Genomic DNA, 22,149 nt, shown 5'->3' with positions numbered 1-22,149 from the left:
CCAGAGGAGGTGGTCATGGTGGACTCTGCAAAAGAGTTCAAAAGGGGTCTGGATGCATTTTTGGAGAGGAATAACATTACAGGTATTCTAACTGCCATATCTGGAGTCTAGGAGGAATTTTTACCTCTAATATGCAGGTTTTCTGCCTTTCTCTGGATCAACTCAGTAGGGACTTATTAGGGATATAGGTTGAACTTGATGGACTCTGGTCTTTTTTCAACCTTATGAACTATGTTACTATGTTACAAATATAAACATGAATACACAATAATCAGCCATAACATTAAAGGGAACCTGTCACATTGAAAACAGTCTAATCTACAGGCAACATGTCACAGAACAGAATGAGCCAAGCAGACTGATAAAATTAGTTTGGCAGGAAAGTTCTATAATAACTTGTCATTAATTCTTGAACATGTCTGCTCATTCTGGGCTAAATAAATAGTCATATGGGCCTTCCTACTCTGATTGACAGCTCTGTCTATTGTGACCAGGGACGTGCACACATAGGGCTCAAAGGGGGCTTGAGCCCCTGCCTTTTCATGCACCTGCTCCTTAATGCCCCCTTTTTTTTTTTTTAAAGGTGTGAGGCACAGAGGCACAGGGGCAGGAGTGTACAGAGGCACGGCTGGTAAAGATAACAGCTGGGGACAAGAAGAAAGAGCAGATACAAGTGTTAGGAAGTGACATCTTGTCTTACAGGCATTCTCTGGACACTGTCTCCCGGGGTCCTGCTGCTGCTGACGGCCCCTCCCCCTCCCTGCTCCTCTCTGGGTAAGGAAAGGAAGAGATAGAGGATAGAAGATCAGCTGGAACTGCCATGAGGGGACAGTAAGTGATCATCAGCTGGGTCTGTCAGGGAGGACTGTAGGGACGGTGGACTGTGTGAGGGGACTTAGAAGAGTTAGAAGAGTCCACATTGAGAGTAACTGATGATCAGCAGGGTGGTCTGTCAGGGAGGACTGGCCTCCTCTGTACAAGCAGCTTCAGGGAAATTATAGTGTGTTTATGTGTTGTTTTGTTTTTTTCCTTATTTATTCTGATATACACTATGGGGGAGATTTAACAAGACCTGTCCAGAGGAAAAGTTGCCCATAGCAATCAATCAGATTGCTTATTTTACTTTTGAAAAGGCCTCTGAAAAAAGGATCTGATTGGTTGCTATGGGCAACTTTTCCCCTGGACAGGTCTTGTTAAATCTCCCCCATAGTGTCCCCCACCTAAAGTACCTGAAAAGCTTAGTCCAGCATAGTTGTTCTTTCCCTCCCTATAAACCAGTGTTTCCTAACCAGGGTGCCTCCAGTTGGTACAAAACTACAACTCTCAGCCAAAGGCTGTCCAGGCATGCTAGGAGTTGTAGTTTTGCAACAGTTGGAGGCACCCTGCTTGGGAAACACTGCTATAAACCAATAGTGTTACCCACCTGTGCCCCTATAATGCCATTCCACATCTGTATCTTCCCCACATCATCAGTCCCTACAATCTTTGTATTGTCCCACCTTTCTTGTGGACCTGTCCAGAGGAAAAGTTGCCCATAGCAACCAATCAGATTGCTGCTTTCAGTTTTCAAAGGCCTTGTTAAAAATGAAAGAAGCAATCTCATTGGTTGCTATGGGAAACTGGACAACTTTTCCTCTGGACAGGTTTTGATAAATCTTCCCCATTTTTCTGCAGAATTTCTGCTGGTAATTCAATAATAAAATCCACATTATAAAATCTGCAGCAAAAAAAAATCTGTAGCAAAATCCCAATGGCTGGATTCACACTGTAAAGCACAACTCCATTGCTTATAAATAACTATTGTGCAGAACCAATTTGGCTTCTAAATACCTTAAAGGGGTACATCTTTTTTTAAAAGAACTGGTGCCAGAAAGTTAAACAGATTTCTAAATTACTGCTATTTAATAATATAGCTGCTGTATGCTACAGAGGAAATTCTTTTCTTTTTAAATTTCTTTTTTGTCCTGTCCACACTGCTCTCTGCTGACGCCTCTGTCCATGACAGGAACTGTCCAGAGCAGGAGGTTAGCTATGGGGATTTTCTCCTGCTCTGGACAGTTCCTGATACAGGCATCAGGTGTCAGAAGAGAGCACTGTGGACAAGACAAAAAGAAATTCATAAAGAAAATAATTTCCTCTGTAGTATATAGCTGCTAATAAGTACTGAAAGGGTAAAGATTTTACCCTTTTAACAGGGCTCCTTTCTCCCCCCTCCTGGAACTGTCCACATCTGATAACTGAGCATAGTCCATATGCAGCTTATGTAGGACCAGACCCAGTGTGACACGAGGTGTGGACAGCACCAGGACACTGCAATGAGCTTATCTCCAGCCGCAGTGATGTCCCACCTCGGTCGGTAATAGTCTGAGCGCATGTCATAGAAGGAGCCTTGGCCTGTTATATGACACTGCGCTCATTGTATCACTGGTCAAGGCGGGAAATCACTGCGCCCGGCAATAAGTTCATCGCAGTGTTTCGATCTGTGCACAGGAAGCAGAAAGAAGGCCGGAACGGAGGACAGAAATGCTATATCAGTGCAACGGGGGAGTTGTGGATGGTATGTTAGAGAGAATAAGTGTTTGATCGCGGGGGGTCCAAACGCTGGCCCCCCCGCAATCTTGTGCACGGGGCCACAGCTCTGCCACGCAGGGGGCATGCCAGCGGTGGTGTGACATCACGGCTGACACGCCTCCTCCATGTAGTTCAATCGGAGAAGCGGGGAGGCAGCGTTTGCCTCCCGGCCTCTCCCATAGAATTGTATGGGGACAGGGCGGGGAGGGTGCGTAACTGTCGACCTTGCGCTGAGTGCTAATGCGGGGGCCCCGTTAGGGAGATCGCGGGGGTGAAACCTCTATCCTGTAGATTTCCCAAGCGCGGTCCTCAAGTCCCCCTAACAGGTCATGTTTTCAAGATTCCCTTAGTCTTTCACAGGTGATATAATTCTGGTCTGTGCATCAGGCATCTCTACAACTATATCACCTGATAACATGACCTGTTGGGGGGTATTTAAAGGACAACTGCAGACAAATTTAACTTATCCCCTATCCACAAGATAGGGGATAAGTGTTTGATCGCGGTGGGTCCGACCGCTGGGACCCCCCGCGATCTCCCTAACGGGGCGTCGGCATTAGCGCTCATTGTGAGTGCTAATGCGCATAGCGTCGAGCTCTGAGCTCGACCCCATCCCCATACAGTTCTATGGGGGAGGTGGGGAGGCATGAACGCTGCCTCCCCGCCTCTCCCATAGAGATGTATGGAGGGGGCATGTCGGCCGCAACGTCATGCTGCGGCCGGCATGCCCCCTGCACGGGAGAGCCACGGCACAGCCGCGGCCCCGTACAGGAGATTGCAGAGGGGCCCAGCAGTCGGACCCCCCGCGATCAAACACTTATCAGTTAAGTTAAATAAGTTAAAGTTAAATTTTGGCTGCAGTTGTCCTTTAAGGACCGTGCTTGGGTTAAAACTGGTCTAGGGAGTTGCATATGGATCGGGTGTGCCATTTTTTTCACATTGAACCCCTGCCCCTCAAAATTCTTGTGCACGTCCCTGATTGTGACAAGGTGGGAAGGAAAGGGTGTATTTCCTTGGTCACCCTGAAGAATCTCACCTGCTTCTTAAGTAATGAGGCAGCAGGGAAGGGAGGTGTATATAAGATGGAGACTCAGTCTGATCTGTGCTCTCCCTGGGAAACAGCACATCGCTGTAGGGGGAGACACTCGGACCCTGTTGAGGAAGCACACAGCTGGAATCTGTGAGTGGTCCAAGAAGTGGTGTGAACTGTGAGTAACAGGTTGCAGGAGTCACATGTTTAACTGGCTGAGGGTAGCTCACCAGCTGGTAGTCAAGGCATGCTGATATGTGTAGTCAGTGACCAGACGGTCTAGGATTTTATTTTGTTTTATGTTTGCTTTTCCCCTGCAACCTGTCTAAATAAAGCTGACAAGGTGCCAGGCTTGTATGAATAACCGTTGTATGCAACTTTATTGAGTGGAAACGTGTCCAGTGGCAGCATCCAGGACGATCCCGGAGCTAATCCCCAAGGAGGAATCCTTACACTATGCATACACTTACACAGAGAATGCTGTCAATCATTTAGCAGGACCGCCACTGAATGAGCAGAGGTATTCATGAATAAGTGACAAGTTATCAAGGAACCTTTACCCAAAAACTATATATTAATAAGCTAAGACTGCATTTTCTTTTTTCTTCTTTTTAAAATCAGAGTTTTAAGAAAAGAAAAAAAAAAACCACGTTGACGAACCACACCACCCACCAGACTGCCTTTTCCATGTTACAAGTTCTCTTTAAAACCACTTGCCTGTTATTATGTAGGTCCCCCTAATGTCTCCAAGACAGTTCTAACCCATTGAGAGACTCCATAAGACCCCTAAAGTTGTCCTGTGTTATAAGGCACAAAGATTTAAGCAACAGATCCTTTAAGTCCTGTTAGGACCCTGATGGACCAGACTTGTTTTTTCAGCTCTTCCCACATATGTTCAATTAGATTGAGATCTGGGAAACGTGGAGGCCAAGTAAACACCTTAAGCTCTTGCTGAACCGTTTTTGCAGGAGAAGGATCCACAAGGATCACTGAACAAAAAGATAAGCAAGGCAGTGCTAAGCGGAAGATAACAATTAATCGTTACCAAACTTGTTATGGAAAATAATGTTATTTGGACTACATGTTTCTAGAGGTGAAATCCTCTATTCATCAGATCCTTATTGATGAATTGTATTACTTTCTATATTCTGGGACTATCCTCTGGTTAGCAATGCCTTGCACATCCATTTTTCCAGTGATCCTCATGGATCTTTTCCTTGGCTTTTAGTATTAAGCTGTTCTTTCCCTGGATTCCAGTATTGGATGTAAGCGCCTCCCGGTCAGGAGAGTTATACTACTTACACGTGTATATTGGTGTTGTACCTGAGTGCAGCAAATGTTGAGGTGTGGTGTTTAACTGGGATATGGGGACCTCTGCTGGATGTATGCACATTTTCTGCACTTTAAAATATATGCTGCTTTATTCTTAGCACTGAGGTTTTTCCTAGATCACTTTTATATTTGTATTTTGGCTGTCATATAGGGTATATGGGTATGCTGTGTATTGCTAATCATTACCGATTATTCTTTACTATATGTTCCATATACACAAGTCCAAATATGACCAGTTTTTCTATCTTTTGAATGCACGTTCTTTTTGCTCATTGAGCCTTACCAGCATGTGATTATAGTGCTTAGCAGGATCCCCTTTCCATTAACCAACTGTTATATTTTTTCCATACTGTTTATGCAGTTTTACATTGTTTTATTGTACTTCATGAATATACTTTAATAAAGATGATATGAGTAATTCTTATATTATGGTCTTTTAAGTGGTTTTTATTTTTTGATAGGCTAACTGTGCTTAGTTCCACTAGACCCTTGTATTATTGCTATATATTATTGTGTCCTTCCAATTTGGTCATTATAAACAGTAAGTGTACCAATGTTTTTCATCTACCTCTAAATGTAAGGAGGATAACTTGTTTTTATACATTTATGTGAGTTTTTGCAGTATGGCATGATGCATTATCCTGATCAAGAGGCCACTGCCATTGGGAACTGTTTCCATGATGGGATGTACTGTTTCCATATTGAGGTGTTTTTGTCTTCAACAATGTTTCGGTAGGTGGAACATGACAAAGTAACATCCACATGAAAGTCGGGACACGAGGTTTCCCAACCCAGACTATGGCTCTGCTCACCGGTTTCCCTTCTTTCTAAATTTAATCCTTGTACCATTTATTTCCTAGGTAAGTAACACAAATTTATCCACCTATTTACAAGATGTAAAAGAAGAAAACATGATTCCCAAGACCAGACCACATTCTAAAATTGCTCCATAGTCCAGTTCTGATGCGGATGTGCTTATTTTAATGACTTTTGGTAGTGGACAGAAATCAGCATAGGCTCTCTGCTTAGTGTAGTGTAATGTTTTTCACATGCCAAAGGTAACTAATCAAGGACAACTTTAAGACAGAAAATAATGTCACACATACAATAATGTTAATATATCATCAATGCTTGCAAAGTGCAACCTTTGGTTAAGACACATAAATTGTATCACTTGTTTAGAATTTTCTATTACCTTGACCTTCAAGGTTGAGTTGTCTGATCAGTAACATGGCATCTTTGTAAGCTGAAGTAGGCAATTCAGAATCTTCAGTGGCAGTGTCGGAGGACTGAGAGTAATCTGCTTGATCTTCTTCATTAATCTGTGTAAATCAAACAATTCCTATATATTTATTCATCACTGCTATGTTTGTTTTCAGATAGACTGCACTTTAACATGCATGCATTCAGTCACAAAACCAGGGGAAAAAAAAACTGTAAGCTTACCTTTCCTTTTTCTGTATGTTTACCACTTGACCTGAAAGAAATATAACAATCTATCAATAACCTTTCTATCATATTACATACAGTAACATTATTAACCGCTTAAGGACATAGGACGTAAATGTCCTGATCCGTGAACAGCGTAAGTGTAAAAAAGCAAAGTCCAAAATTTCTGTTTTGGTTACATCACATTCCAGAAAAAAAAATGCTATCAAATAATCACATATACTCAAAAGTGGTACTAAAAAAAACTTACGGATCACGACGCAAACATTAAGCTCTCATACAGCCCCATATACAGAAAAATGAGTTATAAAAAAAAAAAAAAGTTATAGGTGGTCAATATAAGGTAATTTTAAATATACCGATTTAGAGTTTTTTTTTTTTTTTTAAAGCAGTACAATAACAGAAAAGGATGTACACATGGGTATCATTTTATTTGTATTGACCTACAGAATAAAGAAACAACCATACCCTCCAAAATGTGCAAAATTTCAGTTTTCTTTTCAATTTCCTCACAGTTTGCTGTACATTTTATGGTAAAATTAGTGATATCATTACAAATGATATGCAGGGGACGGAGTATCCTGATGTCACGGCTCCTCCCCCTCAATGCAAGTCTATGGGAGGCCACCACGCCCCCTCCCATAGACTTGCATTGAGGGTGCGGGGTGTGACACCACAAGGGGGTGGAGCCGTGATGTCACAATATTCTGTCCATTGCATCACCTGTCATCAGCCACAGAGTAATCCTTGCTCTGTGCAGCTGAGAAACAGGGGTGCTGCAGGAGAGATCGCAGGGGTTCCCAGTGGCGGGATCCCCGTGATCAGACACCTTATCCCCTATCCTTTGGATAGGGGATAAGATGTTTAGGGGCAGACTGCCCCTTTAACCCCAAAAAGGGGTTAAATGAACTAGTGCAGTGTAAGATTTAAAGGGAATGTGTCATCAGAAAATAAAAACTAGAAGAAAAAAAAATTATAATTAGAGATGTAATTTTGCAATCTATATATATATAAAACTCAATGTGTGTGTGCGTGTGTGTGTGTGTATGTGTATGTATGTATGTATGTTCCACAAAAACGTCCAAACGGCTAAAGATATTAACATGAAACTTGGCACACATGTTACTTATATGCCAACAATAAACATAGGATAGGTGATTTAACCCTTACTCACCCCCATTTGCCAGGGGCGGGGTTTGCATTTAAAGTCCCATACAAGTAAATTGGAAATATATGTTACTGCATAACTTCCAAATGGCTGGAGATATTTTGATAATACTTGGTCACATGTTACTTATATGTCCACTTAAAATATAGGATAATTAACTTAACTCTTAACTTCCCCCATTTGTGAGGGTTGGGGTTTTTGTTTAAAGTCCCATGCAAATCAATGGGAAATGTATATTCCCACATAACCTCCATACTGCTGGAGATATTTCAATACCTGGTGCACAAATTACAGGTCGGATATGAGGACGCGATTGGAGGTCGAGATAGGAGGTCAAGATAGGAGGACGGGATGGTCGGGATATGAGGACGGGACAGGAAGACCAGGATAGGAGGTCGGATAGAAGGACGGGATAGGAGGACGGGATAGGGGACCGAGATAAGAGGTCAGGATAGGAGGTCGGGATAAGAGGACGGGATAGGGGGTCGAGATAGGAGGTCAGGATAGGAGGACGGTATAGGAAGACGGGATAGGAGGTCGAGATAGGAGGTCGGTATAGGAGGTCCAGATGGGAGGTAGAGATAGGAGGTCATGATAGGAGGTCGGGATAGGAGGTCGGGATAGGAGGTCGGGATAGGAGGTCGGGATAGGAGGTCGGGATAGGAGGTCGGGATAGGAGGTCGGGATAGGAGGAGGGGATAGGAGGAGGGGATAGGAGGAGGGGATAGGAGGGCGGGATAGGAGGGCGGGATAGGAGGGCGGGATAGGAGGGCGGGATAGGAGGGCGGGATAGGAGGGCGGGATAGGAGGGCGGGATAGGAGGGCGGGATATGGGGTTGGGATATGACAACAATATATGGGGATGGGATATGAAGTCAAAAGCTTCCTCCTTTGTTGATTTTCCTTCCCAACAAGGATGAGGAAGGAAAAACCGGGCAACGCCGGGTACTCAGCTAGTCTTTATTATAAAATTAACCTTAAATCTTGCAGTTTTCATTCTGGCCAGTATGCTTAATATGACTTTCTGTTTGGTACAGACACTTTACAGCAGAGCCTTCCTTATCATCACAGAGAGGATAACAGCGAAAGTTGACACCATTTGATAGATAAGGCATGTATTGACAAATAAGTAATGTTCTGTGAAAAGGGCACAGAGCATGCCAAGTAACTTTTTTTGGGATAGATTATGTCTATTTTTTGTCTATGTCCATGGGGTTTGCTGTAAAGCATATCTCTCTATACTGTTAAAAACAGCTCAAGCAAGATGGCTGTCCTAAAATAATGTACACAAAAATGTAACAAGATAAGAAAACAGAAATAACAAAAAAAAAAAAAAAAGTTTCAGTATCTATCTCTAATTAGTAAAAAAAAAAATAATAAAATGAAAAATCGAAGCGATACATTCACTTTACACTGGTCATATACATTAAAATTGTTGTCTGACTTTAGAACAATGCAAAGACCCATATACCGATTCAGACAGAAAACAAAAAACATTAGTAAACAAAATCTAGTGTCTGTCAGTCAGTGCCAATGGCCATCACATGACTAATTCTCTACTAAAAGGACGGCATAACTGTCCAACATGATTGGACAAAGCCTTTAGAAAAGGTCTACACAATACAGAAAACCCCTTTGACCTAGCTGAACAGGTAATGAAAAAAAGCTATTAAATTCCTTAGTTCTGTAATACATTATAAAAATGTAAATATAAAAATTAGGCTTCTTATACACTACCGTCATGTTCCCAGCATTTTGACGTTTTTCTGCTTAAAGAGGTCATGAGAAAATAGACAAAATAACTGAACGTAACGGATGACCAATGTACGTTATTTTAACAGGCATTCTGTCAAAATAACGGACATGTTCTGTTATCACCCATTATTTCATCCTTCATGCACCGTTATAGTCCATTATTTTAAGTCCCTTATTTTATTTCATGGTTGTGATGCTGTTCTGAGCATGCGCAGTACAAATAACTGCTCTTAACGGACATCAAAATAACGGGCGCTAAAGAATGTCAATTGTAAACATCCATCAGCCATAGACTTAAATGTTGAAATGTTAATGTCCGTAACTCCACCTTTATTTTTGATGAGACAAAAATTAGTGCATGCAACGTCTTTTGTGTCATCGAAAATAATGTCTGTTAGTCATAATGGGACAAAAATGGTGCTGAAGGATGGTCAAAAAATCCCTTTGACATGAATGGGATATTTTGACGGCCGTTTAAGGGACTTTTAGATAGGAGTTGTTACAGGTGACCAACAGTAGTGTGAAAGGGGCCTTACTTTCACATGGGCTCTTTTAGTGTATCTGTAAACTTGAGTTCTCACCTTGCTGGGTGTCTACAGTTTCTTTGGCAATCCGACAGCCCAGCATGGATAACATCTATCCACACCCTATCTGTTACAGGCACGCTATAAAGGGTTATTTACAAAGTTTCCGTTTCACGCAAAATCCTCCTATTTCATCATAAGAATGTGTGCTGATAATTACAATCTATCTACTAACTATGTAAGCCTCATCCTATTCAGTATTTTGACCCCTGCTGCTCCAGTTGTATTGCCTGGCATGTGTGGGCAGTCCTGCAAAGGGGGAGCATGCAATGTGCAATGATGTTATCTAAGAAACACTTCCTAAGAGCATCCCGCTATGTTCTTCTCACCATTCCCATCATCAATAAAAAAAAGTATACAGAAGTATAAGCTATATACAGTGATCTCATTGGTAGTTTCAGTGGCTTGGGCGTTGCACATGTTTGGCTGATTAGGTTACACTGCTTAGAAGATAACAATATTATCCACTGAGTGACTGCGCATGCTCGCCGTAGCCACTAAGAATGGCCATAATGGATAGGCATTGTGTCACTGCTCAGTCAGAAGATGATGGAACACAGCAGGATGAGCAGAGAAGACATGCCCAGACTCATTCTGCAAAGATACGAACTACTAGAGGACGTTGCCATGCAGCAGGCCAACTGAGGTTGTCCATTGTGTTCTGGCAAGGTTAGTTCTCTTTACTGAAGCACAACTGATAACTGAATGGATTTGACAGCAGTTGTCTCCAGTTATTAACGTATCCCCATTGTCTCCCAAATGTGAAAAAGTAGGTGTCAAACACTGAAGTCTGTTGAGAGTACAACCATATTAATTTGGATTCTTATTCATGGAAAACCCCAAAAAGAAAAATGTGACTGATTGTCAGCTATTGGGAAGAACAGTCAGAATACAATGTTTCTTCTCCTGACAGTACAAGTTCTGGTAACTGTAGGACAAGCGTGAGAGTGACTGATTCTGAAAGTATGCAAGACCAATCCACTGTTCTGTGTGACAGGCACAAGCCTGTGCTAGGGCAGCTAGAATATACATCAATTAATATCAAGTGCAACTGAACCAAAAAAAAAAAGCAAAGAAGTTTATCACAAGTGTCAACATGAATACTGGATGTCAGTTTGCTTCTTCCATTTACTCTTCATACTGAAATGCTTTACTATACCTCCCATCCTCCTCCTGTGAGATCTCACTTAGGCTACTGTCATCAAATACATCAAGCATGCTGCCATTCACTAAGCGCTTTTCTTTTTTAGAGGATGCTTTGTCATCAGCTTGGCTGGATACAGACTTTTCCCCTTCATTATTCCTAAAGGAAACAAGATGCTCAGTGAACCTAGTACAGAACAACATATAGAAAACAGAAGGTATGCCTCAAAGTAAAAAGAAATTACGTAAAAAATAAATTAAAAAAAGGTATTAAAAGCAAAGAAATGTCAAAAGCTTGATACTTTATTTACCGTTTACGTGGGCTAGATTTAGCTTTTGCGCTCGGTTGAATATTAGGCTCAACTTGTAGACCAGACTTGTAGTCACCGCCTCCTTTTAACTTCTCTGTTTCCACTTGTCTTCTCTCATTAGTTCCCTTCTCTTTTCCAGCCTACAGAAAGATAAGTTTAATTGTGAGTTCTAGGGGAGTACATACAAATGCACAAAAGAAAAAATGAATGAAAAAATAAGATTTGAGGGACGTAACGCAAACTGCATGACAATGGATTGTAACGTGTATGAGGTAAATGAACATGATCACACAACAGAAGCCTTAGTAATGGAAGGCAAGTCATGAGCAGGGTCAGCACACACTGCAGATGGAAATGTAGCTGAAGAACACACCACAGCAAAAAAGGACAGTGCAATGATCATCCTTTTTTTTAGAATTAATGACAGATATAAGTGAAAATAAGATGGAACCCAAAGTTCACTATGTAGGCGCCACCGAAACCTTCTTCTACAGGACAAGAGAAACAAACATAAAAGTTCATTTACTGCTCAGAGAGAAGCAGAGACATAGGGTCTGGAGATCGCAAACCTCTACCTCTTTATGTAGTTGTTCTCTCTCTCTTGATAAATCCAGGAATACCATTTGTAGCATTCCTACCTCGTTCTTAAATCTTCTCCTCTCTGCATCCAGTTGTATGTCTAGATTCTTGCTAAGAGCTTCAAATATAAAATCACTGGCCCCATCTTCACCTTCCCGATGCGGAGGATTATCTTGAGACTGGTTCAGTGTGATGACATGCTTCCCAGAGGGCTCATTTCCTTCAGCATGCATACTACCTAATATTTCAGAGCTTGGATCGGAGATATTTTTTATTTTGTTTTCAGAAGATATGGACAATTTATTTCCCAGATGCTTCTGCATAATATGAATAGTATCGTCTTTTTCTACTTTAGGATGCAACTCATTTTTAGAAGTGTAGTGCTCCTGAGATTTGCTCTCAGCTTTGTTGTGATGCTGGATGAAATAATGGCTTTCAGAATCTTTAGGCTCCAGATTGAGTGCCAAAGGAGAAGTTACTATGGGGCTAGAGGTTTTAAGTTCAGCAGCCAATGCAAGTTTTTCTAAAGATGAAGCATAGTTTTCTTCAGCTAAACTATTTCCTCCATTATCTAGTGTAGACAAATTATGTGTTTTGATTTTATTGGACCCTGAAGAAGTCTTTTTCTTATGACATATTTCCCCAAACTTTTGCTTTAGCTCAGCAGTAATGTCTTTAAATTGAGATTTGACATCCTTTTTCTCATTGTCGACCCACAGTTTTTCATATTTTTCCTTCCAAGACAGATCAGATGCAGACGAAGAATCCTGATTTTTTTCTATGGTTTGACTTTCAAGCTGCTGTTGTGAGATCACTTCATTAGTGTCATTTACCATATCATCTTTTCTTAGGCTGAACTTCAAGAACATAGGCTCAGTCTCCATTTCACATAAAAATACAAAACAAATTTAGGCAGGACATGCAAAGGTACAGAATATCAGATTCAGGCAACGTTAACAACACAGTCAGTTAATTAGAAACATGGCTAAAAAACAAACAAAAAACTTCCACATGAAATGGGTAGAACTGAAACAAATTCCTGTTATAACACAATGAGAAAGGCTTTACATATACTGTTCTCAAGTTGTAACCTAAATAGCTTCTGTATTATATGGGAGTTTGTGCGTATCTCGTGGTCATCTTTATTGCACTCATGGTAAACACCCTGGCCCAGATTTATCAAACTGTGCGATTTAAAAAAATAGATGGATTTTCCCACAGCAACCAATCACAGCTCAGCTTTCACTTTACCAGAGCTCATTAGCTGAGCTGTGATTGGTTGTTGTGGGAAGAGCACTCTATTCTTTCGCTCACACAGTTTGGTAAATCTGGGCCACTGTCCCTGGTTTTCTATCTTTTTCTTCGACAGTGAAGACAATCTTCAAATGCGCCAGATTTATCATAGTGTATGAGGCTGACTGATAATTCTATCATATCTGAAGACTCTCTAATCTAAGTTAAGACCAACTACTGGCTTACTTTAAACTAGAATCATGCACAAACATGTCAGTGCATTTAGGTCATGCCCCCTCCCCCCCCCCCCCCCCCCAAATTCTCACCCTTTTCATACTGAGGCTACCACCATTTTGTCAGACCCTGTGGAAGAGGGTCTAGTCATGTAAGACCATTTTAAGTGCAAACTGCCTATTGTATTTGCAATAGTAAATCTTATTTTTCCTACCTTTCCTTAAAAGGGTTGTGCAGCAAAATAAACCACCAGCATATGGTGTAAAAAAGGATAATAAACCAACTTACTAATACAATGCTATTAACCATAGTACAGAGATCTTCAATATCAGCTGTTCCCTTTCCCTTGTAAGCCTGTGACCTTGCATTCTGCAAGCAGGTAGCCAGTCCTGACTGAATCAAATTTGGCTGAGAATGGGCTCCCTGCTGCCTTACCTAATGAGTCATAATTCTAAGGAGGACTAATACCAGCTCCCCCTTCACATTACTGGTCTTGTCTTGTGCTGACAGAAGGGGAGGGGAGAGGAGGTATGTGAGCTCTACATTCACAGCCTGTGCTGTCACAGCTCACAAGGGAGAGATAACAGCTAATATGGAAGATCTCTGCACTATAGCTAATAATATTATATTAGTAAGTCTCTTAATTATACTTTGCGACCCCATACATAGGTTGTTTCTATTGCCAAAAACCCCTATGAGAACTTTTCATAACACTTGAAAGTGCATCTGTCACACCTCCTTAAACTATCAACATATTCCAGCATGTGAAAACAACCTCCCTGTTGCCTTATCTAATGAGTCAAATCTAAGGAGCAGTAATATCAGCTCCCCCCTTTACATCACTGGTCTTGTCCCATGCTAACAGAATGGAGAGGAGGAGGAGCTCTACATTCAGAGCCTGTGATGTCGCAGCTTACAAGGGAGAGAGCAGAGCTAACATGGAAGATCTTGGCACTATTATGTTGCCCAGGCTCCACTGTGCCTCTCTCACTGATTTAACACCCACTCCTTCCAGTGACTGACACACAGGGCTCATCTGAACGCAGTGGCCCTGTATAGTTAGCCAGCACACACTGTCAATGTGTATTAAGTTGCGTGAGCAGTCACAGAGATTTAGAAGTACTGGCAGACTACACTCTAACAGCGCATGCATAGGCTATCTACATAGGACTGCAGCGGGCAGCCCTATGTGTTCAGATAGTTCCCGAAAACCAGTTATGAATGACTATAGTGAAAGAACTATTATAGCTGGCGGTGGGACCACACAGAATATACTGGACTTCTTCCCAGGTCTCCAAACTGTGCTTGCATAGGGAATGGACATAAGAGCCTGATGTAACCACATTAAGTATAAGAAGGGTGCTGTTTTATAGCAGAAATGGCAAGACACCTAATTTATTTTTAGAACTAAGGTTTTTTTTTTTTTACCTCTGAGTACAAAATAAATCAATGATAAAAAAAAGTTCCAGGTTGTGGCCTTTAAAACATCGTTTTTTTTACTTTAATTTGTCCCTTTTTGGGCAGTTGGAGGAAGTGTTTTTGTTTTTTTTACTTAGTTATTCATATTAAAAAAAAAAAACTCACCGGTATATTATTCTTGTCATTGGTCAGCTGGTTTCCATCTGACAACCCTGTCAAAAAAGTATAACTTAGTTCAAAATACACATAACCCGATCCTTCAGAATTTATCATGAGCGTCAGATTGACATTTAAACCATTACAACTACTGTAGAGGAGATAGCAATAGTGTCACAATTAGAGAATTTATTAAGTAACCTTTATTATTAAACATTTTAGAACATTTATACTGGACAATCGCTACAGCTGAAGTAAATCTGTACATCTGTATAAATCTGTAAATCGGCAAATGGTCCTTTACAATTAAAATCATAAAACAAATTACATAAAAGACAGTCTACATATTCAAGTGATCTATTGATCCAACATTCAGTCCAGTAAAATACCAATATTCTTTATTAGGAAGTTCACAAATTCAAACAGTGCGTTGAATACAGATTTGAGGCTAAGTTGCCCATACTCTTAGTCATTTACTTCCTAAAAAGAATATTACATTTAACTATGCAGAGTGCTGGATTAACCCTTCTTGCTTCATTCAATTTACTGGGACTCCCTGTGATCCATTCAAATTGGGGACATGTCTGGATTAATATGAAATACAGAATTTCTGTTGAGTTAGACTTTATGAGGTATTCTGAGTACAACTGTATGAGCCCACTCACAACAACCTCATAAGAGGATCCCTATTTCAAGACTCTGGAGGATCGGCTGCAAGACGGTACAGGCAGAGAAGAAGCCCAGCAACATAACAGCAGCCCTGGCTATAAGCATCCTTGGCTTTGTGCTTCAAGTCATTTTCTCTTTCTGACATGACAACCTTTTAAATGTATATGATAAAACAATGTCTCTTACACCCTTTCTTGCTGCACCCAAAAATATTGTTACCATATATAGCATTCCATGTATTCCGATTTCCTTTGCCTTGCAAATTCAGCATCTGGGATCCCAGCAGACATTGCAAACATCCATGAGGAACTTACCAAGTTTGCCATTCTGAGGCTGCTCCAACCGGTTTCTGGCGATGTCTTGTGAATTATTTTGTCTTGATTGCATTAGATCTTCTTCAACTTTGTCTTCAGGTACTGAACATAGAAACCCTGAAGGAGCATTTTCCTTTGATGCAACTTTATCATGATTGGTCAGTGGAGAGGTGTGTTCATTCAGTTTATGGTGGGGAGAATTCACACTTTGTAAAGTCTGTGTTGTGCTTTTAACTGAATGACTAGTTGAGTCCCAGTCTGAAGGATCTTAAAACAATAAAATGAAATAAAATCATAAAGGGAAAATTACAGTATGCAAGTGTGATTTTATTTCTTTTATTAATGGATGTCATACATGTACTAGGTATTTGATAACAGAAAAATATTATCACAGACACACTAGACAGTTACATACTTTTGTATAATAGAAAATAATATATAAATGTGTAGTACCAATACATTCCACAGCACTTGTAATGAATAACTATTAAAACATTATATATAAGAAAAACCTTAGAAGAAACAATAAGGAAAGAAAGGGAGGAACTTTGCTTATAATTTAAATGTAATGGTGTATGGAAAACCAACATCACACACTTCTGATCAACCTCTGTATAGAGGGAAATCAAGTGCACAGGAAGTTGCCTAAACGTTACCTTCAATATCATCTGCATCATCCAGACCCAAATCTGCCATAACATCTAAAAGTGACAAAAACCATTAAATACATGTCCTCATATTGAGCATGCTGCACAAACAGATCAGCTAAGTGCCTTTGGTCTACCTGGTTTATTTTTTTCGGAAGAGGTCTTAAAAAAGTTAGAAGCGGAGTCTTTATTACTTTGCAAAATCGGGGCCTGTAGAAAAGAAAAAACATGCAGGGATATTAAATCTGCAGTTTACAAATAGGAAATAGGTCATACAGAGGTTTACATAGGTGTACAAGCATGTCTTGAACGGACATCTGCAGATGAAAACACTTATCCCCTATCCACAGGATAGGGGATAAGTGTTTGATCTCGAAGGGGTCCAAACTCGGGGACCCCCCGCAATCTCCTGCACGGGACCACGGCTCTCCAGTGCAGGAGGCGTGCTGGCCGCAGCATGACGTTGCGGCCGACACGCCTCCTCCATGTAACTCTATGGGTGAGGCAGGGAGGTAGAGTTCTTGCCTCCCTGCTTCTCCCATAGAGCTGTATGGGGACGGGGCGGGGAGGGGGCGTAACCGTCATACTGAGCGCTAATGCCGGGGCCCCGTTTAGGAGACCGCGGGGGGTCCCAGCGGTCGGACCCCCTGCGATAAAACCCTTATCCCCTATCCTGTGAATAGGGGATAAGTGTTTTCCGCTGCAGTTGTCCTTTAAGTAAAAAGATCAAACTACAGATTTTGATACCTTTTCCATTTGCAGTTCTTTTTCAGCTGTACTGTTGTCGGACGCCTCTGTAAAGAAAAGGAAAAAACACAATAATTCATCAATTACATTGTGAAAACATGCAAAAACCATCAGGCAAAGCAAGAGAATTAGTACTGCAGAAAGGCAGAATCTGTTATTGCTGCAGATAGCTGCTGGATGTGGCTGTATACAAAGTGTATCATACCCCTTAAGTGCCAGTCCTCATATTGCATCTTACAACTTCTTGATTGTTTTGGAAAAGAAGGGCAATAATACAAATCTAGTAAAGAATGAGAATTGACAGCTCAAAACATGCCTATATTTGCAGACAATCTTTTCATATACACTGGGTCAAGAGAACACTTTCCTTCACCACTGCTCATAACTAAGAAAATGTGTTTAATAAATATTTCTTTCCACCGAACCAAAGCTAGAAAATAAAAAAGTCAAAGCCTGGATTTTATGTATATATATATATATATATATATATATATATATATATTACATAAGCAACCTGCTTTCATCAGATACACTATATATGTGAAATCTCCTTTCAATTTCTTTGAGACTCTGCCAGCAGAAAAAAACATTGTTCACAGTAGCCTGCAACATGCAAGTCAACTGGTCAAGTACACACAGCCACTGTGCACCGATCCATTTAGGCTTGTCTCAGCTCTTGACAGACTGAGCGATGTAGCTCCATGTGAAAGAGGCCTAATGGTCTTGGATTTTGTGAAGGTGCAATGCCAATAAGCATGCTCCTAATAACCAATCATAACTTAACGAGCTCTCGTAAATGAAAGCTGAGATGTGATTGGTTGTTATGGGTAAAACCAGGCAGTTTTGGATTTAGGCAGATTGACCAAAAATTGCAGTCTTGATTGATTCACAGTCTTTTTGATGATCTTTCCACAGGGATTTCAAGGACCTCCACTGTTCAGCTCTTTGAAGAGGCCACGGTACTTTTCAATGTTTACATTTGCTACAAGCCTGATCATACCTGCTACTTGTAGTGGCAGTGCAATGTAATGCAGTACTCTGGAATACCTTGCACAGTCGCTTCAAACAGCATGGCATTTATAAATAAGATCAGGCTTACAGCAGATGTAAACACTGAAGAGGCTAAAGTCCTATTCAAACAACTGTGACAGAGGTACTGGGAGTCAGTCCCGATTGATCTAATATTGATAGGCCATCAAATTTTAAAAGGCAGGATAACCCCTTACCATTTTTCTTGCATGAAACAAAGGAATCCATACCTTCATTGGATTCTTCTGAGATACACTGCATATGGGCTTGAACAGATGGTAAAACTCCTTCACTGGCGGATTGCTTTCTTGGGCTCTCTGAATTAGACTGATTGATGAACAAATATCAGAGAAAACAGAAAATAAAAGTAAATAGGTTACGGCAAGTTTTGTTGGGAGGTAACTGCTTTTACTTTTAATCCACTTTCCAGAATAAGAGTAGATGGCACTAAGCCAAATTTTGGGCACAAAATCTTCATTTATTTTAGTGCAATAAAAACCATCTCCATACGGGCTGTCAGGTTTATCTGACCGGCATGTTCACAAATATTACAATTGCCATCTACTGGTTTTCTATATTGTGGACAAGTAGCAAATCTCTTGGATTGAGAACCCTAGGAAAGCTGTGCAATTGTATGCTGGTTTCCATGGACAATAAATGCTGCTATAGTGAGATATATACTCCAGTGTCCGAGACTGGTCAGGAGTGCTGTGCCGACTTACAGTCTGTTTTCTATGGATGGTGCTTTTACTTTAGGGTACGTTCACACATACAGGATAGTGCGCAGATTTGATGCACAGAATTTGTAGCTACCGATTAGAAGCTGTGCTCAGTCATTCACTTTACATTGAAATCTGCAGCAGAAAATCCTGTGCATCAAATCTGTGTATGTGTGGACGTACCCTTAAAGTGATAATACAGAAAAAGACGGGCACCATCTGCAATAATACACCACTGGGTGCAAACTAGTTGCAAAAATCATAACATATAGACCAAAAAAGAAAAAGCTTACAACTATATGAAGATGCAAACCCACTTGTAAAGATCATAAAAAACATTCTTTATTAGAACAGACACACAAAATGAGTATACAAACAATTAAAATCATTTAAAATATAGTTGACCAGAGCAGAGGAATGTAATGCTACCACGCCATACTGGGTATAATAACCCCAAGGATATAAGCAGTCCCGATACAAAGCAATTATAAATGTTATTATTAAGCAGCTGCACCACAAAAATTAGGGAGGAATGATCATATATCTAGATGAACAATGTATCAATATACACACTAAATACACATGTACTAAAGCTCTACCACAATAATGCAAATGTTTTTCTGTCAATAATCATGTAAAAAACATCCAATATAACCAATAATATAAGTCAAAAGAGTACTATGTGCTAAAAATGTACTAGGTTGTAGGTGTCAAAAAGGCGCTGCTAAAGTGCAAAGGCTGTCCAATACTGCTACAGGGACTTCATAGACCAAGGAAAGGGAGTAGTGGACCCACGCATTTCACCACCAGCTACGGTGGCTTCCTCAGGAGTTACTTTAAAGTGTACCTGCAAAGAATGCCCCATGCAATCTTCAGTTGCAATGTGGAGAGACATAGGGGGGGAATTCATCAAGAGTAGTGTAGGTGAATGTCTTTTTACCCCATTAATTCATGTAGTGGGAACGGTGTACCTGCACCAGATTTATTACATGGTGTCGGCATGTGATAAATCTGGTGCTTATTACATTTCTTACTTCAGTACACCACTTTGCGATTTTTTGTGCGACTTTTTATCCTGTGCGACAAAATGAACAATCTGTCAACAGTCAATTTTGTAAGCCAAGTCAGGGCTGGTGTAGATTTGCACCTAAGTTAGCACAGTTGCAACCAAAGATGTGACAAACTGAAAAGTCACATATGATAAATTTCTTACCACTGCATGATATTAACCGAAATCATGACTTGGTATGTTCTTTTAGAAAAACCTTCTAAAGCAAAAGTCTCAATGAAAAGTCTCAAAAGAGCAACTGAGACAAATGTACACGACAAAACCAGGGTAAAACCAATGATGAATTCCCCCCCCCCCCCCCATAGTCCATAGGCAGTAAAAGGCAATCTCTCGACACCCAGAGAATTCTGTGCACAAGTCTTATTATTTAGAAAAGGGCTTGTGCAAAAAGCTTGCTGGGCTCCATACAGTTGCCTTGCCAACCTGACTGACCAGCATGGACCAAGTCTTTCCCTGCTGGAGTGGGAGATTGCGCAGGACAAACTTTCAAAGTACGCTTCACTTTAAAGGGGTTGTCCAGTCCTTTAATTTTTTTTCTAATCAACTGTCTTAAAGTCATAAGTATACCCACTTACCGATCCCTGACACCTGCTGTTTCAATGCTTTCCAGTGACCTGCTACAAGCAGATACTGACTGCAGTGGTCACATGTCTGTGCAGAGTAGCAGAGGCCCAGAGCAGTATCTAGGGTGGCAGGGAATCGGTAAGGTGAGTACTACATTTTTCATTATTTTAAAACATTCTGAACAATTTTTTTTTTAAATATTAAAGGGACTGGACAACTAGTTTCCTGCTGTTTTCTTAGTAACAGCAGATAACCGACTATGAACCCCTGACCATCAAATATTATTAGAACTAAACATTTATTTCTGCCTATTAAAACATTAATAAACATAATATACCACAAAGGTCCACTACCAGTGTTATAAAAGAGGGGGCATGAATGTACCCTTGTAGTAATCCAAATCTCCTATCTAAAACAATAGTTTGTATACAGGGGTAGGTTGTTAGAGTGACAAGGGGAGGAAGGATAAAGTGCACTTGCACTGCCTTGTGGACCGACCACCTTGGCCATTATATGTGTGTTATGTAGAGTTTCCCGAACATATATGATGGGGGAAAAGTGTTGGAACCCCAATAGGAATATTGTTAGATAACCTCTGTATAAGATATACCATTTTAATCATTTCCGCAAAAAAGTTGTCCAGCACAACGCCATGCTGGACAACTTCTTTGCTGTGAATACATGTCTATGTAAGTAAAATCTTTTAATGGCCAGATTAAAATAATTATGGATAAAACAACTTATTTTAGTAATTTTAAGTCAAGAAGACAATACTATATCATTTACCCTCACCAAAACGATGGTACATTATATAATAGGTACACAAGCCCAGATTACATACACAAACCAGTAGTAAAATAAATATTAAAATGATGCTATCCTACCTCCGAGTCCCAAGGTGATTCAACATCATCATCTTCAAATCCTAGCTCTGTCATTAATGCAACTATAAACATAAAATACATATATGAGTTATATACAGAATTACCCACAAAATGTACAATTAGGCAGTTTAGAGTTTTCACATCTTGTTATGTTGGGGTCTTGTGCTAAAATAAAATAAAATCAAGCCCCCCCCTCCCCCCCCATAAATTTGCACTCCCATAATGAAAATGTTTAAACTAAATTTTAGAAACCTTTGCAATTTAATTTAAAAAAAAAAAAAAAAAACACTAATCTTTCACATGGACAAACATAAGTATTCAGTCCGTTGCTATGACAGGTGAATTCAGCTCTAGACCTCTCATTTTATGGATAATCTTTGAGAGGTTTATACACCTTGATTTGAGTCACCTGTGGTAAAATCAGTTTATTGAACATAACGTGGAAAGACACAACCCTCTATGTAAAAGGTCTCACAGCTGCCATTGCATAGACCAAAAAAATAAGCCATAAGGTAAAAAGAACTCCCAGTAGAGGTCAGAGAC

At 40.4% G+C, this 22,149-nt stretch overlaps 1 protein-coding gene across 5 annotated transcripts in view; it reads right to left on the bottom strand.

The window, feature by feature from the left end:
* Positions 1-22,149, bottom strand: part of ANKRD26 (ankyrin repeat domain containing 26) — a 95,998-nt gene that overhangs the window by 42,766 nt on the left and 31,083 nt on the right. For 2 of the 5 annotated variants that reach the window (XM_056573834.1, XM_056573835.1), the window contains exons 12-24: positions 21,607-21,668; positions 18,601-18,697; positions 17,547-17,621; positions 17,342-17,388; positions 16,732-16,804; positions 16,604-16,648; positions 15,948-16,214; positions 14,974-15,020; positions 11,919-12,800; positions 11,344-11,483; positions 11,049-11,192; positions 6,380-6,410; positions 6,129-6,255 (exon numbers count right to left, since the gene is read on the bottom strand). In XM_056573834.1, coding sequence (XP_056429809.1) covers positions 6,129-6,255; positions 6,380-6,410; positions 11,049-11,192; positions 11,344-11,483; positions 11,919-12,800; positions 14,974-15,020; positions 15,948-16,214; positions 16,604-16,648; positions 16,732-16,804; positions 17,342-17,388; positions 17,547-17,621; positions 18,601-18,697; positions 21,607-21,668 — 2,037 coding nt within the window. The remainder of the gene's footprint in view (positions 1-6,128; positions 6,256-6,379; positions 6,411-11,048; positions 11,193-11,343; positions 11,484-11,918; positions 12,801-14,973; positions 15,021-15,947; positions 16,215-16,603; positions 16,649-16,731; positions 16,805-17,341; positions 17,389-17,546; positions 17,622-18,600; positions 18,698-21,606; positions 21,669-22,149) is intronic. The other 3 variants (XM_056573836.1, XM_056573837.1, XM_056573838.1) reach the window with 3 other exon arrangements.

The sequence above is a fragment of the Hyla sarda genome, chromosome 4 (assembly GCF_029499605.1).
Source record: "Hyla sarda isolate aHylSar1 chromosome 4, aHylSar1.hap1, whole genome shotgun sequence".
Taxonomy (NCBI): Eukaryota; Metazoa; Chordata; class Amphibia; order Anura; family Hylidae; genus Hyla; species Hyla sarda.
This window is presented reverse-complemented; position numbering and strand designations above follow the sequence as displayed.